The sequence below is a fragment of the Panthera uncia genome (assembly GCF_023721935.1).
Source record: "Panthera uncia isolate 11264 chromosome E2 unlocalized genomic scaffold, Puncia_PCG_1.0 HiC_scaffold_19, whole genome shotgun sequence".
Taxonomy (NCBI): Eukaryota; Metazoa; Chordata; class Mammalia; order Carnivora; family Felidae; genus Panthera; species Panthera uncia.
This window is the reverse complement of record NW_026057588.1, coordinates 2,450,528-2,470,132: the sequence shown is the minus strand read 5'-3', so window position 1 is coordinate 2,470,132 and position 19,605 is coordinate 2,450,528. Positions and strand designations below refer to the sequence as shown.

The window sequence follows — 19,605 nt, the reverse complement described above, 5'->3', positions numbered from 1 at the left end:
TGTGTGGGGTGGGTTGAAAACAGAATTGGGCTCTGCCATTGTGGAGAGGTGGACAGCTTTCTTGAGACATCATGGGGACAGTATGACATCACAGACTACCCATTCACTATAGTTTTTACCTTATCTGCCTTCCTGTCTGGTTTAAAAACAAACATAATAATAAATATTTGGTGTTTGTCCCTACTTCCTAGCACAGAGATTCTAAAACCCTTGGGACTTCCTGAGTGATAAGACTGTCTTTTGTATGATAGTGAAATGACTCAAGATGGAGGCCAATAAAGGAACTTCAGGATCGGGGCTGGTCACCAGACATTAGAAGGTTTGAATTTTAAGCCCTACCTTTGACATCTGGGGATGGGAAGGTGTGAGAGATTGAGTTCATCCACCAATTGCCAATGATTTAGTCAACCATGGCTATGTAATGACACCTTGTTAAAAACCTCTAGACAATAAGGTTTCACACTGTCCAGCCAGGAGGGGAGTGCACACTGATTCCACTGGGATAGAGGTTCTTGTGCTTGGGGTTCTTATGGAATTCACCCTGTGTACTTCTTTATCCGGTTGTTAACGTGTGTCCTTTATAGTAGACTAATAGTAAATATAGCATTTTCCTGAGTACTGTGAGTTATTCTAGCAAATCATCAAACCTGAGTGGGGACTCAAGGCAACACTAAATTTGTAGTCAGACTGGCAGAAGTGGGGTTAACCTGGGACCCCATTTGTGGCTGCCATCTGAAGAGACAGTTGTGGGATGGAGTCCTTAACTGTAGGATCGAGTGGGGATAAGTGTCAGAATTGAATTGAATTGAACACCCAGTTGGTGTTAGAATGACACATTTGCTATCAGAAAAAGCCAGATACTGCGTAAGGCCTTCTAAGAAAGGTCTGTGGTCCTAATTTGTGACCTGAGTGCCAGGATTTTTTGTAGGACCAAAGATTGCCCTGAGGAGGGCACAGTTGTGACAACCAACAATGCTTTTGGAAGTGAAAAGGCTAGGACGTCATAATTTCGCCCAGTCATAGTGATAGAAATCAGCAGTGTTTGAATTATGCTTGAACCTGACATTAAGGCCCGATTTTTTTAAATGAATTAGAAAGGGACACCTGGGTGGCTCAGTCGGTTAAGCATCCGACTTCGGCTCAGGTCACGGTCTTGTGGTTCACAGGTTCGAGCCCCACGTCAGAGCCTGGAACCTGCTTCTTGGATTCTGTGACTCCCTCTCTCTCTGCCCTTCCCATTTGTTCTCTCTCTCTCTCTCTCTCTCTCTCTCTCTCAAGAATAAAACATAAAAATTTTTCTTAATGAATTAGGAAAATACAAAGTGCTTAATCTTTCTCTGACTGAAATCACTGAGATATATGAGTATTAAAACCAGTTTTAAAAGTTCTCATCAATAATTACCATTAAGCTTAGAGTTCAACTTAAGGCTTATCTCTGCATGGAAATTTGATTGAGACCATTGATGGTGACTTCCTAATTGCACAACATCCACCTACATTTTTATCAGCCCAGAGAAACTTTGCATTCTCTGTGTTCCATTTGCTCAGACACCATATCAGAAACAAAGCCTCACTAGTTCTCTTTTGTTTTAAGGAGAACACATATTACAAAGCTAAGCTAGGAGTCTAAGGTGTTTTGTTACTGGTTTTTTACCCCAAATCTGCAATCTTTAAGGTGACATCCAGATGCTAAGGGCTCCTTGAAATCTTATTTTTGCTTTGTCACTAACCCCACTTCAGTTGTGTGGACTCAGTGGCATCTTCAGGGTGCGTCATAGGCTATTTGTAGCAGAGTACCTGGTTCCTATTTAGGGTTCCAATGGGAACTTTCCTTACAGCGAAACCACTAGATCCAAACAATTAGGGAAGCATACTTGCCCCCTACCCCAATGACCGTCGGCCCAGTGGCACATGGCAGCCATTGATATCACAGAGCATACGCTGGCCACAGGTAGAGGGGAAAGCCAGATCCACCATCTGGGGTCACAAACACGTTCTCTACCATTTAGAGCCTTGTAACTCCCTACACCACAGCAATCACTGCTCTAACATTCCACCGTTGCCATCAGCTAAAAAAGACTATATTTTGATTCCTTACTAGGCTTGTTGCCACTACCTTCAAACCTCTCATCCCTGAGTTGGGGAATCCAGATAATCCAGGACCTCTGTTCTATCCTGCATTGTCCTAATAATTACCTGTAAAGAGGTCAGTCTGCTCAAAGAGCTGATGTTATGATCTGTCACTTAAAAGCTTCCCAAAGCCTGATCAGGACCTTACCCGAATCCTCCAGCTGTCCTCTGGAGGAGGACAGCTCCTTTTCCTCTCCCGTTACTTGCCTGTCCACCTTGGTGTTCCTAGCTCAATATAGTCATGAAAATCTCAAGAATGCCAAATAAATCAATTTTTAACTTTGTAACGTTCTTCCAGGATTACTTTTGTCTATGTTAATATTCTGCCACCTTTATACAGAGAATAGAAAATCATTATTTGGGGGGCACCTAGGTGGCTCAGTCGGTCAAGCGTCCGACTTGGCTCAGGTCATGATCTCGGGGTTCATGAGTTTGAGCCCCGTGTTGGGCTTTGTGCTGACAACTCAGAGCCTGGAGCCTGCTGTGTATTCTGTGTCTCCCTCTCTCTCTGCCTCTCCCCCACCTGTGGTCTCTCTCTGTCTCTAAAATAAATAAACATAAAAATCATTATTTGGTATCATTTGACAACATCTTCTGCCCCGTAAATCTAAAACAATTCTCTTATGGGCTCCCTGTGTTGAAACGGAAATGATGCCTCCCTTCAATGTAGGGTCAATTCCTTGATTATTGACACTTAAAGATGACCTCCCCATGTCTTAACTTTTAAGGGGTTTTGTTCTTGGTCTATCACATCTCTTGACTGACAAACCCACCCCTCACTGATCTTCAGTCTGTTAATCGCCTTTACAAAAAGTACAAAAGTACAAAAATCAGTAAGTCTGTGTACTTCATAAAATAACTACCCTTCACTCTGATCTAGTACATTTTCTTACCTAGCTTTGCTCTCCCTCACTCTCTATGGCTAAATTTTCACAAGCACTTTCTCTCTCTTTTTGTTTTTTGTTATTTCAACTCCTGTGTGTTTCCTACTCATTCGTATGAAAGTTTGTCTTCACAGCTTCATCATCGTCAATGAACTTATGAACACATTAATGACATTTAAATTTTTCCTTAAAGTTTTTTTTCAGCGGCTTTTGGCACCACGGGGTTTTTGTTGTTGTTCTGTATTTTTTTTTTTTTAATAATGTGTATTTTTGAGAGAGAGAGAGACAGAGCATGAGCATGAGCAGGGAGGGCCAGAGAGAGAAGGAGACACAGGATCCGAAGCAGTCTCCAGGCTCTGAGCTGTCAGCACAGAGCCTGACGCAGGGCTCGAACTCACGGACCGCGAGATCATGACCCAAGTCGAAATTGGATGCTCAACCAACTGAGCCACCCAGATGCCCCTGTTGTTTTGTATTCTTAACTGAATATGCTGGCTCGAGAAGAAAAAATATATTCTCTTAGTATTGTAATGAATGAGGGTCCAATTAACAGTCATCTCTTAATCTGTATCTGCTTTTTGGTGATCTTATGCAATGGCATGATTATAAATAATATGATAAGCTCAAAACTTTAAAGTGTGTATCTCCATTGAAAAATCCAGCGCTCAGCTATCTAATGATCTATTTGCAAAACCTATTTCTGGACATCTGGTAGACATGACAGACTCCACACTTAAACTTCTCCGAACTCTCTTTTAAAAAAATTTTTTAAATAAACTATTTTTTAAAGAGTAGTTTTAGCTTCAGAGCCAAATTAACAGGAAACTACAGAGATTTCCCATATATCCCATGCCCTCACATACACATAGTCTGTCTCATTATTAACTCCAGCACTACAGTGGTGCAGTTGTTATGATTGATGAACCTACAAAGACATGTTATCACTCAAAGACCATGATTTACATTAAGGTTTACTCTTGTACATTTTATGGGTTTGGATAAATGTATAATGACATGTGTCCACCATTATAGTTATACAAATTAGTTTCACTCCCCTAAAATTTCGGTTTACTGCCCTAAAAATTCTCCACCTAATCGTCCCTCCCTCCTGCCTAACCTCTGGCAACTACTGATATTTTTATTGTCTCCATAGTTTTGCCTTTTCAGAATGTTATACAGTTTGTAGCCTTTTCAGAATGGCCTCTTTGACTTAGTAATATGTGTTTAAGTATCCTCCACTGTCTTTTCATGGCTTGACAGTGCTCGCTCTCTCTCTCGTTCTAAGTGCTGAATAATATTCCATTGTCTGGACAGAGCACAGTTTATTTATCCATTCACCTAATGAAGGACATCTTGATTGCTTCCAAGTTTTGCCAGTTGTGAATAAAGTTGCCTGTATACATCCGTGTGCAGGTTTTTGTGTGGATGTGTTTTCAACACATTTGGGTATATACCAAGGAATGCAATTGCTGGATTGCCTGGCAAGCCTGTCAGTCTTGTAGGAAACTGCCAGACTGTCTTCCAAAGTGACTGTGCCATTTTGCTTCCCTGCCAGCGACGAATGAGAGTGCCCGTTGCTCCACCTCCTCACCAGCATTTGGTGGTGTCAGTGTGAGCTTGCTTCTCACTCTGCTCTGACCGCAGCTGTCCCACTCTCAGTTGATAGCGACTCCATCCTTCCAGTTGCTGAGACTAAAAATCCAGGGCTCGTTCTCATTCCTTTTCTCGTACCGCAGAACCAGTCCTACAGGAAATCTGATTGGGTCTACTTTCAAAACATATCATGAATCTGACCCCTTTGCGCCGCCATGCCTGCCCTCAGCCTGGTAAGAGCCACCATGCCCTATCTGAATTTCTGCAGCGGTCATCAACTGATCTTGATCCTATGCTTTTTCTTTTCAAGTCTGTTGTCAACGCTTCAGCCAACGTGACCCTTTCAAAGTATGAATCAGGTAATGTCCGTATTTGAGCAAGATCCCAGAAGCCCTCCTCATTTTACTTGGAGAAAATTCAGAATTCTTACAAGAGCTTGAGGAGCTACACAGGTCTTTAGCCCATGTTTCTCTCCGACCGCTTTTTTTTTTTTTTTAACGTTTATTCATTTTTGAGAGACAGAGAGATGGAGCATGAGTGGGGGAGGGGCAGAGAGAGGGAGACACAGAATCCGAAGTAGGCTCCAGGCTCTGAGCTATCAGCACAGAGCCCGACACAGGGCTTGAACTTACGAACTGCAAGATCATGACCTGAGCCGAAGTCGGACGCTCAACTGACTGAGCTACCCAGGCGCCCCTCTCTCTGAGCACTTTTAAACCTTGTGGCTCATTCATCTCATTCCATAGGCATCAGTACCAGACTTTGCTCGACACAATGATACTGGCTGATACCTGCGCTTGGGTCATATACTCAAAAATGCTGCATGGCTTACTTCATCTTTATTCAAGTCTTGCCTGAAGTTTCCATTTGCCATCAGGTCTCCCTTACTACTCTACCCTCTCATTCCCTGCTCATCCCCCAACTCCATTTTACTCCCCTTCAAGGCACCTGTCATCATATAGCATACTGAATATTTACTATTTATTAGATAATACTAGATATTAGATATTATTATTATCTAATACCTGTTTCAATACAGGTAAGTTCTCTTCTACCTTCCCCCTTCCTCTTGCCCTCTATAGATCACTTACACCAAGGATAATGTATTATCTACGTTTCAGGTGCTTAACATCTGTTTATTGAAGTAGTAAATAAAAGTTGCCTTGGGAGTGCCTGGCCGGCTCAGTCAGTAGTGCATGTGACTCTTGATCTTGGGATTGTGGGTTCAAGCCCCATGTTGGGTGTAGAGATTATTTAAAAATAAAATCTTTTTAAAAATTTGCCTCACTTTCTTCATATTCATTTTTAATACTTTAGTAATTTTTACTTAATGGTTCTTTCTTTTCCTCTTTCAGAATATGGGCAGTGTAAGAATCATATTTGAGAGGTAACATCCCCAGGTTGGCCAGTATCACAGACCAGCCTTGAATGAAGCTTCCTTCTGTCACTTCACACACACACAAGGTGAGCATCCTCATCTCACCTGTCATTTCCACCTGATACTTTTCAGAAAACTTAGCTTTGTTTTCCCGTGGCTGTTCCTGCTTTTTCTTTCTTTCTGAGATAATTAATCACTACTAATAGCTCCTAGTAATTTGTAGCTTTTACTTTTTTTTTCCAGAGGTAATTTCAACTCTCCATGCAGACACTGTCACTGCAATTATTGGTGAAGTGATCATCACTTCCCAGCAAAGAGATGAGATCATGGTGTCCCAGACCTTTATCTCGGATAAGATACCACCTTTGCACACATGCTCCAGATTGGACTCTAAAATCTGCTGGTTTGGTGGGGAATGACATTTGGTAAGTAGAACTTCCTTTTAGATCAAGAGAGAGTCTTAGAGAAAAATGATACTGCTAAGAAGACATTTTAAGAAATATTGTGTGTGAATATAATCTTATTTTCCTGGGGAGAGAAAATGGGCACAAATATATACAGAAGGGATATTTTCTAAGGGTTCCTGAGAAGTAGAGACCCAACATTCCTGTCTGGAGGCTGCCTGATGTCTGTCTTCTGCCTTCTTGGTCATAGCCCTCTGAATTTTTGGGATTTGGGAGCAGAAATCATCAGATAATATTACTGTGTTAAAATCTACAGGTGACCCTGACATTTAACTAGAACTTTCCCTGAACTTTATCAGTTGCTTTGAATCCATTGTGATTTCAAAAGTCATTATTCAAACTCAACCTCACAAGCAATAATAAATTGGTCTGTTCTAACCACAAAGATCCTAGTCAGGGGAGCTGTTAGTAAGATTATCCTGCCACTTTCCCAGGAAGTAAAATGTGTCCAATACAGTTCCTAATTGTGCCTCTACAGAAAGCAGTTTGCTCAAGGAATGAGATGGGGTTTTATTTGTACATGAATGTCTGTGTTTCTTAAAGGACACATGGCTCGAGCATTCATAGAACATTTGTGCTACGTTATTTACCCAAACATTGTTCTCCTCACTCCTACTCAATTGAAATATCTAATTATTATTAAAATTCATTTTTACGATTTATTATAAATAAAACTTTATTATAATTATGATTCAAGGGCAACCCTCCTATCTCTTTCTCTTTGTTAATTTCAAATGTGTATTTTATTTAATTTTACCTGTGATTTCCTAAAATTTTCAGCTGGAGTTATAAACCCTACTACCTTTTTCCCAAGAAATATTTGAACAAATTTATATGCATATGCATACAATAAATGTTCTTTTCTTCCTCACTCTCCCTCTTCCCTAAGCTCACATGTCACTGGGTTTATGATTTGTTATCAGTTATTGTGTATACTTCCAGAAATGCTTTGATTCATTAGCATGTACTTTCTTAGATTCCAGTGTTTCCCAAACTTTAATGTCAGTTATATAATGAATTTTAATTTGATAAATTATTGCCTATTAATATTATTATTAACAAATATTATTTGTTAAAGTTTATTTATTTATTTTGAGAGAGAGAGAGAGAAAATGCACGTGCATGTATGAGCCAGCAGAGGAGCGGGGGGAGAAAGAGAGAGAGAGGGATAATCCCAAGCAGTTTCCATTCTGTCAACGCAGAGCCCGATGTGGGGCTTGAACTCACAAACCCATGAGATCATGACCTGAGCTGAAATCAAGGCTTGGCCACTTAATCAACTGAGCCACTCAGGCTCCCCGATAACAAATATTATTACAAAACTGAAGACCACTCTTGTTTGATGTATCCTAATTTAATTCTCTGGAAACATCTAACATTTAGAAGGTTATAAAAAATTGCTATCTAATTAAATGTGGATAATAGAACTGAACATTTTTACCTAATAATATTTTATATATAGAAAGATCCTACTCCTATACCATTATACAAATTTTTAGACTGATAAACCATAATTAATTCATTTAATCTTTATCTAGGTGAGGTTATGTGAGATTACAATATGATAATGTAAAGTGAAGATGTGAATGTGATTAAATATTTGGCACAGGAGTATATTCCTGCATATAAATGGTATCTCCTTTTAAATTTATTATGTATTTACATGATAATTTCTAAGAAAAAACATTAAAAATTTTTAAAAATAAATTCTTATTTATATAACTTTCAATGTTAGAAAATATATGATCATATATCTCATGATTAGAGGTGGCATCTAGAATGTTATTAATTGCCTCTCCTTTCCATTATTCTTAGGTAAAATATTTTCTATTATTTTGTTCTTCATCTTTATATTTTAATTTAATCATGCCTTTCATCTTATATAAATTGTACATTTTCACATATTCCAATAAGTTTAAGTTACTAGGCTTCTGTCATATGGATTGTTTACTACATACATATTTATCACAAGTCATTATTTTAAAAAATATATACATCCTATATGGTTTATCTGTTACGTTTAGGTTTTTTACTTATATATATGTTTTTATTTAATTAATTAATTAATTTATTTATTTTTAAAGTGTTAATGTTTATTTATTTTTGAGAGAGAGAGAGAAACAGAGCAAGAGGGGGAAAGGGGCAGAGAGAGAGGGAGACACAGAATCCGAAGCAGGCTCCAGGCTCTAGCTGTCAGCATAAAGCCTGATGCGGGGCTCAAACTCACGAACCACGAGATCATGACCTGAGCTGAAGTTGGATGCTTAACCGACTGACCACTCAGGCGCCCCTACATGTTTTTATTTTTAAAATATTAAGACATTTAGGGTGCATCTGGGTGGCTCAGTCAGTTAAGTGTCAGGCTTTGGCTCAGGTCATGATCTGGAAGTCCATAAGTTGGAGCCCAGCATCAGGGTGTGTGCTGATAGCTTGGAGCCTAGAGCCTGCTTCAGATTCTGTGTCTCCCTCTCTCTCTGCCCCTCCCCCACTCACACTCTGTCTCTCTCTAAAAAATAAATATTTAAACAAAATTTTTTAAGTTAACATTTAAGAAACGTGTATATACATGCTTATTATTTGTATATAACGTGTATAAACGTGTATATACATGTTAAATAGCATGTAGTAGAAATGTAGGTTTCTTTTTCCACATAACTATGCAGATATCTTAATAATATGTATTAAATAAACTTTTCTTTCCCTACTGATTTTTATTTATTTATATTTTTATTAAAAATTTTTTTTTAATGTTTATTTTTGAGAGAGAGAGAGAGAGAGAGAGAGAGAGAGAGAGAGTATGAGCAGAGGAGGGTCAGAGAGAGAGGGAGACACAGAATCCAAAGCAGGCTCCAGGCTCTGAGCTGTCAGCACAGAGCCCAACGCAGGGCTCAAACCACAAACTGTGAGATCATGACCTGAGCCAAAGCCGGAAGCTTAACTGACTGAGCCACCTAGGCGCCCCTCAGAATAATTTTTAATACTTAACCACTATAATACAAAAATAAAAAAGGAAAGAAAGGCAAAAAATCCCAATATCCAGTAATTTTGGAAAAAATTAAAGCTGTGCTTGAGGCAGTATCATCTTTTTTTTTTAAGTTTTTTCATTCTTGAGAGACAGAGCATGAGTGGGGGAGGGGCAGAGAGAGAGGGAGACACAGAATCTGAAGCAGGCTCTAGGCTCTGAGCTGTCAGCACAGAGCCTGACTTGGGGCTTGAACCACAAACTGAGATCATGATCTGAGCCGAAGTCGGACGCTTAACCTTGAGGCAGTGCCTTCTTAATACACTGCATCTTTATTGCTGAGGCCCATGATTGGCAGCCCAGATGTTACTCCTAAACAATAGATGTGTTTTGGGGCACCTGGGTGGCTCAGTCGGTTGAGCCTCTGACTTCAGCTCAGGTCATGATCTAATGGTTCATGGGTTCGAGCCCCACATCAGGCTCTGTGGTGACAGCTCAGAGCCTGGAGCCTGCATCGGATTCTGTATCCCTCTCTCTCTGTGCCTCCCCTGTTCACACTCTGCCTCTCTCTCTCTCTCTCAAAAATAAATAAACATTAAAAAATTTTTAAACAATAGATGTGTTTTGCTTGCCTATATCGTGTTTTCATTGAAAGCTTGTTTTTTTTTTTGTTTTATTTTTTATTTTTTTTTTTTAACGTTTATTTATTTTTGAGACAGAGAGAGACAGAGCATGAACGGGGGAGGGTCAGAGAGAGGGAGACACAGAATCCGAAACAGGCTCCAGGCTCTGAGCTGTCAGCACAGAGCCCGACGCGGGGCTCGAACTCACGTGCCGTGAGATCATGACCCGAGCCGAAGTCCGCTGCTCAACCGACTGAGCCACCCAGGCGCCCCGAAAGCTTGTTTTTATAAAAATTGAGAATATTGCAGAAACCAGCCTGGGTTTGTTGATATGGTAATACCAGTTAAAAATTGGTCAGAGCTCGGAAATACCAACCCACTTGGTTGGGTTTTGCATTTTTCACTTTACAGCTCTACCTGTGTGGCTGGCTTTGCTTTTTTTCACTTTCCTCTCTTCATAATGAGGGCACTTAAATTGTTGGTGCTGGCTTAGGAAAAATACTAAGAGAAAGAGTAAGATCAATAGCTTTCAATGAACTCATATCTGAAAGTGACAGGGTAGGGGCGCCTGGGTGGCGCAGTCGGTTAAGCGTCCGACTTCAGCCAGGTCACGATCTCGCGGTCCGTGAGTTCGAGCCCCGCGTCAGGCTCTGGGCTGATGGCTCGGAGCCTGGAGCCTGTTTCCGATTCTGTGTCTCCCTCTCTCTCTGCCCCTCCCCTGTTCATGCTCTGTCTCTCTCTGTCCCAAAAATAAATAAAAAACGTTGAAAAAAAAATTAAAAAAAAAAAGAAAGTGACAGGGTAAACACGCAAAATAAGAAAGCATGGTGCTGTAGACAATGAAAGAACAAAATTGGAGCAAACAACAAACCTAGTATTTGCCAGTTATTACAACAAATCCTTTCCAACTTTAATATAGACCTTTTCAAACATCTGCACCAGAGAAGAAGGTAATGATAGGAACCACATGAACCTGTCACACAGCTCCAGCAGAAACCACCCAGGGTCACACTCATTTCATCTGCAAACCTGCCCGGTCTTCCCTCCAGCAAAAACTCAGAGGCCCTTGTATTGCCCTCTGGACCCATCCATTATGACAGGTCCTGCCACCTCAGGGGTCCCACAGTCATTAATGAATATTGCCTCAATTTAGGTGGCGTTCCACTCTGTCCCCCTTTTCTTTTATTAGGTTAAAACTTCTACAAAAAGAGAGTTTAGATAGCAAAGAAGATCTTACTCCTTTCCCTTTATTTTCTCCTTTTCAGTGTGTTGGTCTTCTATCATCCTCCAACTGTAAGGTTATTTTTTAAAGTAGTGATAAAAATGCATTTTAAAAACCTATTTGTTTTAATTTGTTACGATTACAATTTGGAAATAGTAATAGCTGGAAATATCCCACACTTTGTCATTGGGAATGACAAAATTTTCCTGTTAACTCTTGGCATCCTGTTTACATAATCTCAGTAGTTTGGGGTGGCTCTTTTGTTTTCTTCTACAATAGGAAGTTCTGAGATAGTTTCTGTAACTTCTACCCCAGATGTGGATTCATTCATTTCTTCAGGAAGTTCTAATTATCTTTTAATAAAATGTTATGTATACACTGTATATGTATGTGCATGCATTTATGAGCATATATAGTTTGTTTGTTTTTATGTTTGCCTGAATTTTTATAATACTTTTGTCACCATATATATTTAGATAAATATGTAAAAAAGAATTGTGGCACCAAAGCCACAAACCAGGTATATTGAGAGTGGTCTGACTTCATACTTTGTCCTGTGCTCTTTCTCCATTATCACCTACAGGTGCTCATTAAAAAAAAAAAAAAAAAAAAAAAAAAAAAAAAAATTTTAATGCTTATTTATTTTTGAGAGAGAGAGAGAGAGAAAGAGAGACAGAGACAGAGCGTGAGCAGGGGAGGGGAAGAGAGAGAGGAAGATACAGAATCAGAAGCAGGCTCCAGGTTCTGAGCTGTCAGCACAGAGCCCGATGTGGGGCTCAAGCCCACGAGCTTTGGAGCTGTGAGATCATGACCTGAGCCAAAGTTGGCCACTTAACCGACTGAGCCACCCAGGCTCATTTTTAGAACTTGTAAATGTATTCTTTTAGTTTAAAATTTTGGTCATATACACATAGATAAATGGATTGTAGTTATACTCCCTTTATTAGGAAAATAAGCTAACTGCACACAATATTCTGACACTTTCTATTTTTTACCTGATGATGTGTCCTGGAAACGCAGCTGTAGAGAGAACTTTACCCATCATGGCTGCCTAGTGTCCCATTGTGAACATACACTATGATTCCTTCAGTCTCCTGTTGATTAACATTGGTTGATTTCAATCTTTGTAATTACAAATAGTCCTGCAAAAAATTGTTTTGCACATACGAAAGGCATGTGTAAATATTCATATATTCATATCGCGGTGAGAAATTATATGACTAAAGATGTTTTCTTGGTGTATTGAGAGTAACAAAATTTTCTATTTTAGTCTCCAGATTCCTGAGATTCAAATCAAAACAGCCACCAGTATCCCTTTTAAATTGATGAAATGGTTCCTCTAACTTAAAACTGGGTATTGTTTTCCTCACCCAAACTGGAGTTGGGATCCTTGGAAACTCCTTGCTTCTTTGTCTTTATATCTTTTTTTTTTTTTTTTTTTTAATTTTTTTTTTAACGTTTTTTATTTATTTTTGGGACAGAGAGAGACAGAGCATGAACGGGGGAGGGGCAGAGAGAGAGGGAGACACAGAATCGGAAACAGGCTCCAGGCTCCGAGCCATCAGCCCAGAGCCTGACGCGGGGCTCGAACTCACGGACCGCGAGATCGTGACCTGGCTGAAGTCGGACGCTTAACCGACTGCGCCACCCAGGCGCCCCTGTCTTTATATCTTTACTTCACTCACTAGGCACATGTTGAGACCCACAGACTTGATTCTCATCCAGCTAGTCCTAGGTAACAACTTGGTTCTGTTTCATAAAGGAGTTCCTCAGACAATGGCAGCATTTGGGTTGAAATCTTTTCTGGATGATGCTGGATGTAAGCTTGTCTTCTATTTTCACCGAGTGGCCAGAGGGGTTTCCCTCAGCACCACCTGCCTGCTCAGTGGTTTCCAGGCCATTAAGCTCAACACTAACACCTCCAAGTGGTTGGAGCTCAAGGTTACATTCCCAAAGTGCTTTGGCTTCTGCTGTTTCCTCTGCTGGATCCTGCATCTCCTGTTGAATATCTTTATTTCTTTGCATGTTACTGGACCAAGAAAGAACAAAAACAGTGTGGAAAAAATTTATGAATACTGTAATTCACCCATTCCAAACAAATTTGTTGTTTTACTACATGCAGTCATGTTCTCCTTCACTGGTGTCACTTGTTTGGGCCTCATGGCCTGGTCTAGTGGCTCCATGGTCTCTGTCCTGCTCAGGCACAAGCAACAAGTCCAACACATTCACAGCAACAGACTTCCCCCCAAACCCTCCCACAAGGCCAGAGCCACACACACCACCCTGGCCCTGGTGAGCATATGCATCTCCTTTTATTTTGTCTCTTTTATTTTGTCTTTGTGGGTAACACTTATTGTGAACCCAAGCCACTGGCTGATGAACATCTCTGCTCTGGCATCTTCAGGCTTCCTGACCTTCAGCCCCTTCGTGCTCTATGGCAGTGACACCCGTGCCTGTCAGTTTTTCTCTGCTTCTAGGGAAGAAAAATAATTTTTCAAGTATGGTCTCTAAAACAGTAAGTTCCCTATAGGACATCCTATCATTTATTTAATCACTTTTCTTTTGCCGGTTAAAAAAAAAATGTATTCATTTTTGAGAGAGATAGAGAGAAAGACAGAGTGCAAAGAGGGGAGGGACAGAGAGAGGGGGAGACACAGAATCCAAAGCAGACTCCAGGCTGTGGGCTGTCAGCACAGAGCCTGACACAGGGCTGAAATCCACAAACTGTGAGATCATGATGTGAGCCAAAGTCAGATGCCTAACCCACTGAGCCACCCAGGCGTCCCTATTTAATCACTTTTTTGTGTGTTTGTATGCTCGTGTTTAATGCCAGATGATCTATTATCACATAGGGACTCAGTATGGAATAACAGCAAAAATAACCCTGGCCTCATACAGCTTATAAGATTTCCAAAAAATGAACATGGTATAAATAATATCTCAGTGATGACTTTCTAAAACTACAGGGTGCCTTGGTGGCTCAGTTGGTTAAGCATTTGACTCTTGCTTTCGGCTTAGGTCATGATCTCACGGTTTCGTGAGTTTGAGCCCCACATCGGGCTCTGCACTGGCAGTGCAAAACCTGCTTGAGATTCTCTCTCTCTCCCTTGCTCTCTGCCCCTCCCTCACTCACTCTGTCTCTGTCTTTCTCAAAATAAAATTTTAAAAAACTTAAAAAAATAAAATTATATAATGCTATTCAATGGAGAATATCAGGTAATGCTGATAATGACATGGGGATTTTTGTGTTTAGTTCTGTTGATTCAAACTTTGAAGTGACATCCATAAGATTCATTGCATTGTCAAAGCATATTGAGTGAAAAGTGTTTCAAGTGAGAAGAAAATGACTGGGAATACCCCAAATTGGTCCAACACAGGTGGACTTAAAGGAATTAAAAGAAGTTTATGAGGTTTAGCAGAGTGTGGCGAGGGAGGAAGGTAGGTGGTATCTTCTGGCAGGGGTTGGAGGTGGTGTCAATGATCAAAACTTTTCATAGGAAAGATCATGGGTCTCTCAGAACTTTTGTCCACTGAAAGAATCAAAATTGTGATAAAAAATAAAAATAATTTCAGGCGCCTGGGTGGCTCAGTTGGTTAACTGTCGTAGACTCTAAGTCTGAAGTTCTCTTTTGGCCAGCAAAAGAGTGGGACACAGGATTAAAGCAAGAGATGGCTAATGTCCGGGAAAAGATATGAGCCCCAAATAAGGGTCCTTGCCCTGTATTTATTAAGATAAGAAGGCTTACAAACGTGATGGGCATGTACAAAGAGACAAAGAAACTGTGAGCATTAACTTGGGGATGTGAGGGAAAAGGGGGGTTTTGAAGATATACAGTGTTTGGGGTTTGGGTCAATATAAAACAAAATCCTGGCACCGGGCAGATGGGTAGATGGTTGTTAATGGCAGATATGAGGCACCGTGTCTGTTTATCTTAGCTAGCCTGGGGGATGAGACAGATAGGGGGAATAACCTCAGGGTTAACAAGGCACCTTTTCTTTTGTTAACCATCTCCGCTCTGGGCTGCTTTGCCTGCAGCACAGCGGTCCATAGTCCGAATTCACCAGTTTACCTAACTTGGCCCCTTCCTCTTGTGAAAGCAGCTTTTCTGCTATGGTACTAAATTGGGGGGCATTTTTGCCTCGCATGCCTAATCTTGTTCACCTTATATACCTTTGTATTGAGAGCCTTTGCACCCATTCCTATTTTGGGACTTTGTCCCTCCTTCTCTATTCCAGGGGCTCTGCACTCCCTTCTATTCTGGGGTGCCTTTGCACCTCCCTATTCTTGGGGTGCCAGTATTTTTTTACCCGAACTTGGGTGTGAGCATTCTGTGGCTTTGTATTTCTTTATGCCTTGTTAACCCATTGGTGTAAGCCCGGGGATTTCTAAGCTTATTCTCCACAGTTAACTATCCGACTTCAGCTCAGGTCATGATCTCACAGTCTGTGAGTTCGAACCCCATGTCGGGCTCTGTGCTAATAGCTCAGAGCCTGGGGCCTGCTTTGGATAATCTCTCTGCCCCTCCCCGCTTGCACTCTGTCTCTCTCTCTCTCAAAAATAAATAAACATTAAAAGTTTTAAAAAGTAAAAAAATAAAAATAAATAAAAATAATTTAATTAGAATAATTTAGTACAAATTATTGTTTAGCTCTCTTTTACCTTAGTTTACAGTATGTTTTTTCTCTTAAATAAATAAGTGATAAAACAATGCATTTCCAATTCAGCAATATTTAGGGGTCAGAGCTGACAACGAGTCTCTCCTTGACCAAACTTTAGTAGGCTCCTCAGAATCCTATTCCCAACTAGACCTCAACGTTTGGACTTCTGTGCCCATCTTTGCATTGTCCAATTGTAGCAAGAATCCAATTAAGTTGATGTAGGCAGAATCCACCTCTGCTTAATAGTTCCTTGAATATCTCATCAAATTGCTCATCCCACCATCCCCCAGTTGGTACTGATCACCATGGCCTGCTTTCAGCAAGAATCCCCCTTACCCATGAAATTTCCCCTTAGTACCTTTCCATCCACTGACTCCCACACTGCTTCTTGGCTATGAACCCCTAGTTGTTCATGCTGTATTTGGAATTGAGCTACTTTCTATACTGAGGTCTCTTTCCCCCCATTACAATTGTTCCTTATTAAAATCTGCATATACTGCTTTAACTACTGTTCAGCTCTGGTTTTCTTTAATTTTTTAATGTTTATTTAATTTGGAGAGAGAGAGAGAGACAGAGCATGAGTGGGAGAAAGGCAGAGAGAGAGGGAGACAAAGAATCCGAAGCAGGCTCCAGGCTCTGAGCTATCAGCACAGAGCCTGATGCAGGGCTTGGACTCACGAACACTGAGATTGTGACCTGAGCCAAAGTCGGATGCTCAACTGACTGAGCCACCCAGGTGCCCCTGGTTTTCTTTAATAGACTTCGAAAATTATTATTTTTTGTGAAATAAAATTAATTTTTAGAAAATTTTGTCAGTTGTTGGTACTTAAAAGAAACTTTCAAAGAGTTTCATTTCATTTCACTTTTATTTTACATCTTTAATCACTTGACTTTTATGATGACTAACTTCAACAATTCTGCATTTCTATGATGTCTATAACTAAAATTGTATTAAAATTAATTTTATTTGTTGTATTTTTGAGACTGCCTCATGTAAAATACAGTTTAATGTATATAAAAATAAAACCTGTACTTAAATTATATAAATACAATTTTTTAAAGTTTATTTTGAGAGAAAGGGAGAGAGAGTGAGCAGGGGACAGGCAGAGAGAGAGAGAGAGAGAGAGAGAGAGAGAGAGAGAATTCCAACCAGGCTCCACACTGTCAGTGCAGAGCCCTACTTGGGGTTTGATTTCACCAACCAAACTGTGAGATCATGACCTGAGCCGAAATCAAGAGTCAGACATTTAACCAACTGAGCCACCCAGGCACTCCTAAATGATCATTTTAGTCCAATATATTTAAGCAACACGTTTGTTATGTATGATAAATGATGATACCTTTCTGGCCTCTAGTAAACTCAAGAGAATTATTGTGCCTCAAAAAAAGAGCTGTTCTTTTTCTTCATTAGCCCATCATCCTCTAATTGAAAATCTGCACACTCTCTTTAAGAAGTTTAACTGTGTTTATATTTTTCATGGGCTCAGGTTTTATAAAAGCACCCAGTGGCTTACCTTGAATGGGGGACTCCATTACCTAGGAATGTTGACTCATTTAAGTGTTTCCTGAAGAAAATTGCATGCCCTAAATCATCCCAGGGCTAGGTATCGGGTAACTAGAGATCACCCCTATAACCTGAAGTCCACTGGAATTGTTCAAAGTAGCCAATTCTCAGCTGTTTGCTCTGCTCTGCCCTGCCTTTCCCATGGAAAACACAATAAAGTCTCTGGGCTAGGCCTTTCCTTGGCTCCTGCTTCTGCCTCCTAAACAAATCCCAGCGTTCCTTCTGTGACCTTTCCTGGTATCCTGTGCCTCTCATTTCTAGAGACACAGTGAATAACATTAAACTTTTCTCTCAATGTCATTGACCTGTCCATGCTGTCACTAAGTCGCCTTTATAAAGTAAGACCTGGGCCCAAATCAGCCTCTCTCAAATGTATAATACTACATCTCATGACCCATTTCTCGGCACCCTCATCTTCTTTTTCTATTGTGCCTAACACATTCCAACATTGTACATAATTCATTGTTTGTTTTTTTTTTCATATTTCATATTTCTTCCCGTCTTTCATGAATACTGTAGAGTGTAAGCTTCTTGATGGCTGAGGTCTTTGTCTCTTGTTTTCAAATTTGTTCCATGTACTTAAGATAGGGGTTGAAATGCAGTAGGTGTTTATCGAATGTTTGTTAGAGCCGTGAATAAGCATGGTATTACAGTATCCTTGTTCATCTTTCTAAATGTTTTCATTCTCCCTGAGAGTAGATAATCAGAATTTTCAAGATTGGAAAGAAATTACATTTTGGAGACTAAACCCTGTTGTATTCAGTGTCTCAGCCCCACTGTGTGCTCAGCTTCATTTTCTTACCTCTCAGACTTCAGTGTTTCCAGCTCAGTTTTTGCTGCCATCTTTCACCTGTCAAAGGTATGTCCCCCAGAACCATTTTTGAGTATATCTGTGAACTACAGAACTATATAATAGCTTTCAGTAGTTTAAACTATCCATGTTTCTTTTTTTTTCTTCCTTTCCTTCCTTTTTTCTTCCCATCCTCCCTTCCTTTCTCCTTCCCTCCTTCCTCCTCTTCCTCCACTCACCCTCCCTCTCCTCGTCTTCTTCCTTTACCATAAATAATCTGTACTCCCAATTCAGACACTGTCCCTGTAATTGCAAGTGAAGTGAAAATTGATGTGGGAAACAAAGGCAAGAGAAAAAAATTAAATTTCCTTACTGTCTACAGCCCATTGACAAGTCCTTGAAACAGGCAGTGACCTTCCACTAGGCACTCAGCTGCCTTGATGTTGACACTTTGCTAAAGTCACAAGGCAATCTTAACATTATCCCAACCTCAAGGGTCCTGTGAGGCTACTGTAAGCATTTAGAAATTCCTATAGAAATTTTCTTTACCCCTAGCCCCCAACGTATATGTTGGCAGTCACACTCCAAGCATATGCCTACTGATAACATCTAAAGGGTCTCATGACTGAGATTTTACTAAACAGTAATAAATGTAACAAGGTTTCTAACAGCTGCTAGCCCCTCAGGGCCCTGGAAACATTGCGTATATAATCATCACCTGTCACAACCCCAATGCAGCTCTTTCTGCCCCTGAGTCCTGTTCTTGTGCTTTAATAAAACCACCTTTTTGCACCAAAGACATCTGAAGAATTCTTTCTTGGCCATCAGCTCTGAACCCCAACATTTCCACATCAGAAATCAGTTCCTAGCAAAGAAATGAGATCATGCTGTTCCAAATCTTTATTTCTGGGTTCAGACAGTCACTTTCGCACATTTGCGGCCACCAGGACCGCGTCAGCCACCGTCCTGGCACATTGAAAAGCATTTATAATGGTCCTTTCCAGATGGGTAGCATAGTCCTAGAGGGAATCAGTATATCAGCTTTTGGGCTAAGAAGGATCATTTGAATTAAAGGGTGCTGCTGCCTGGGTTGCCCTCCATCAGCACCCCCACCTGCAAGAAAGTGCCTCCCTAGACACAATAACCCTCCTGCCTCCTCCCCAGAGGCAATTTGCAGATCTGACCCCTGACCCCTGACCCAGCCAAAGCACCCAAACTTAAAATTTTCATCTACACGGATTTAAAAACCGGCAAGGAAATGAGAGTGCGCTGAGTGGACTCGAACTGACATTTGATGAGATGTGTCCACGTGGTTTTGTGGCTTTGGGAAATAGCC

At 40.5% G+C, this 19,605-nt stretch overlaps 1 protein-coding gene and 1 long non-coding RNA gene across 2 annotated transcripts; both read left to right on the top strand.

The window, feature by feature from the left end:
- The first annotated feature begins 4,737 nt into the window (after nucleotides 1–4,737).
- On the top strand, nucleotides 4,738–6,544 carry LOC125915893 (uncharacterized). The gene is made up of 3 exons (XR_007455788.1): nucleotides 4,738–4,966; nucleotides 5,963–6,071; nucleotides 6,229–6,544. It is a non-coding gene; the product is annotated as an uncharacterized LOC125915893 (long non-coding RNA).
- A 6,381-nt stretch (nucleotides 6,545–12,925) lies between these two features.
- LOC125915871 (vomeronasal type-1 receptor 1-like) lies at nucleotides 12,926–15,786 on the top strand. Its single transcript, XM_049621922.1, has one exon. The coding sequence runs from the start codon at nucleotides 12,949–12,951 to the stop codon at nucleotides 13,744–13,746; it is 798 nt and encodes a 265-aa protein (XP_049477879.1). The 5' UTR covers nucleotides 12,926–12,948; the 3' UTR covers nucleotides 13,747–15,786.
- The last annotated feature ends 3,819 nt before the right edge of the window (nucleotides 15,787–19,605 follow it).

What these genes read in the sequence shown, in the direction of transcription:
- LOC125915871 (XM_049621922.1), top strand. Translation starts at nt 12,949, where the DNA reads ATGTTGAGACCCACAGACTTGATTCTCATCCAGCTAGTCCTAGGTAAC.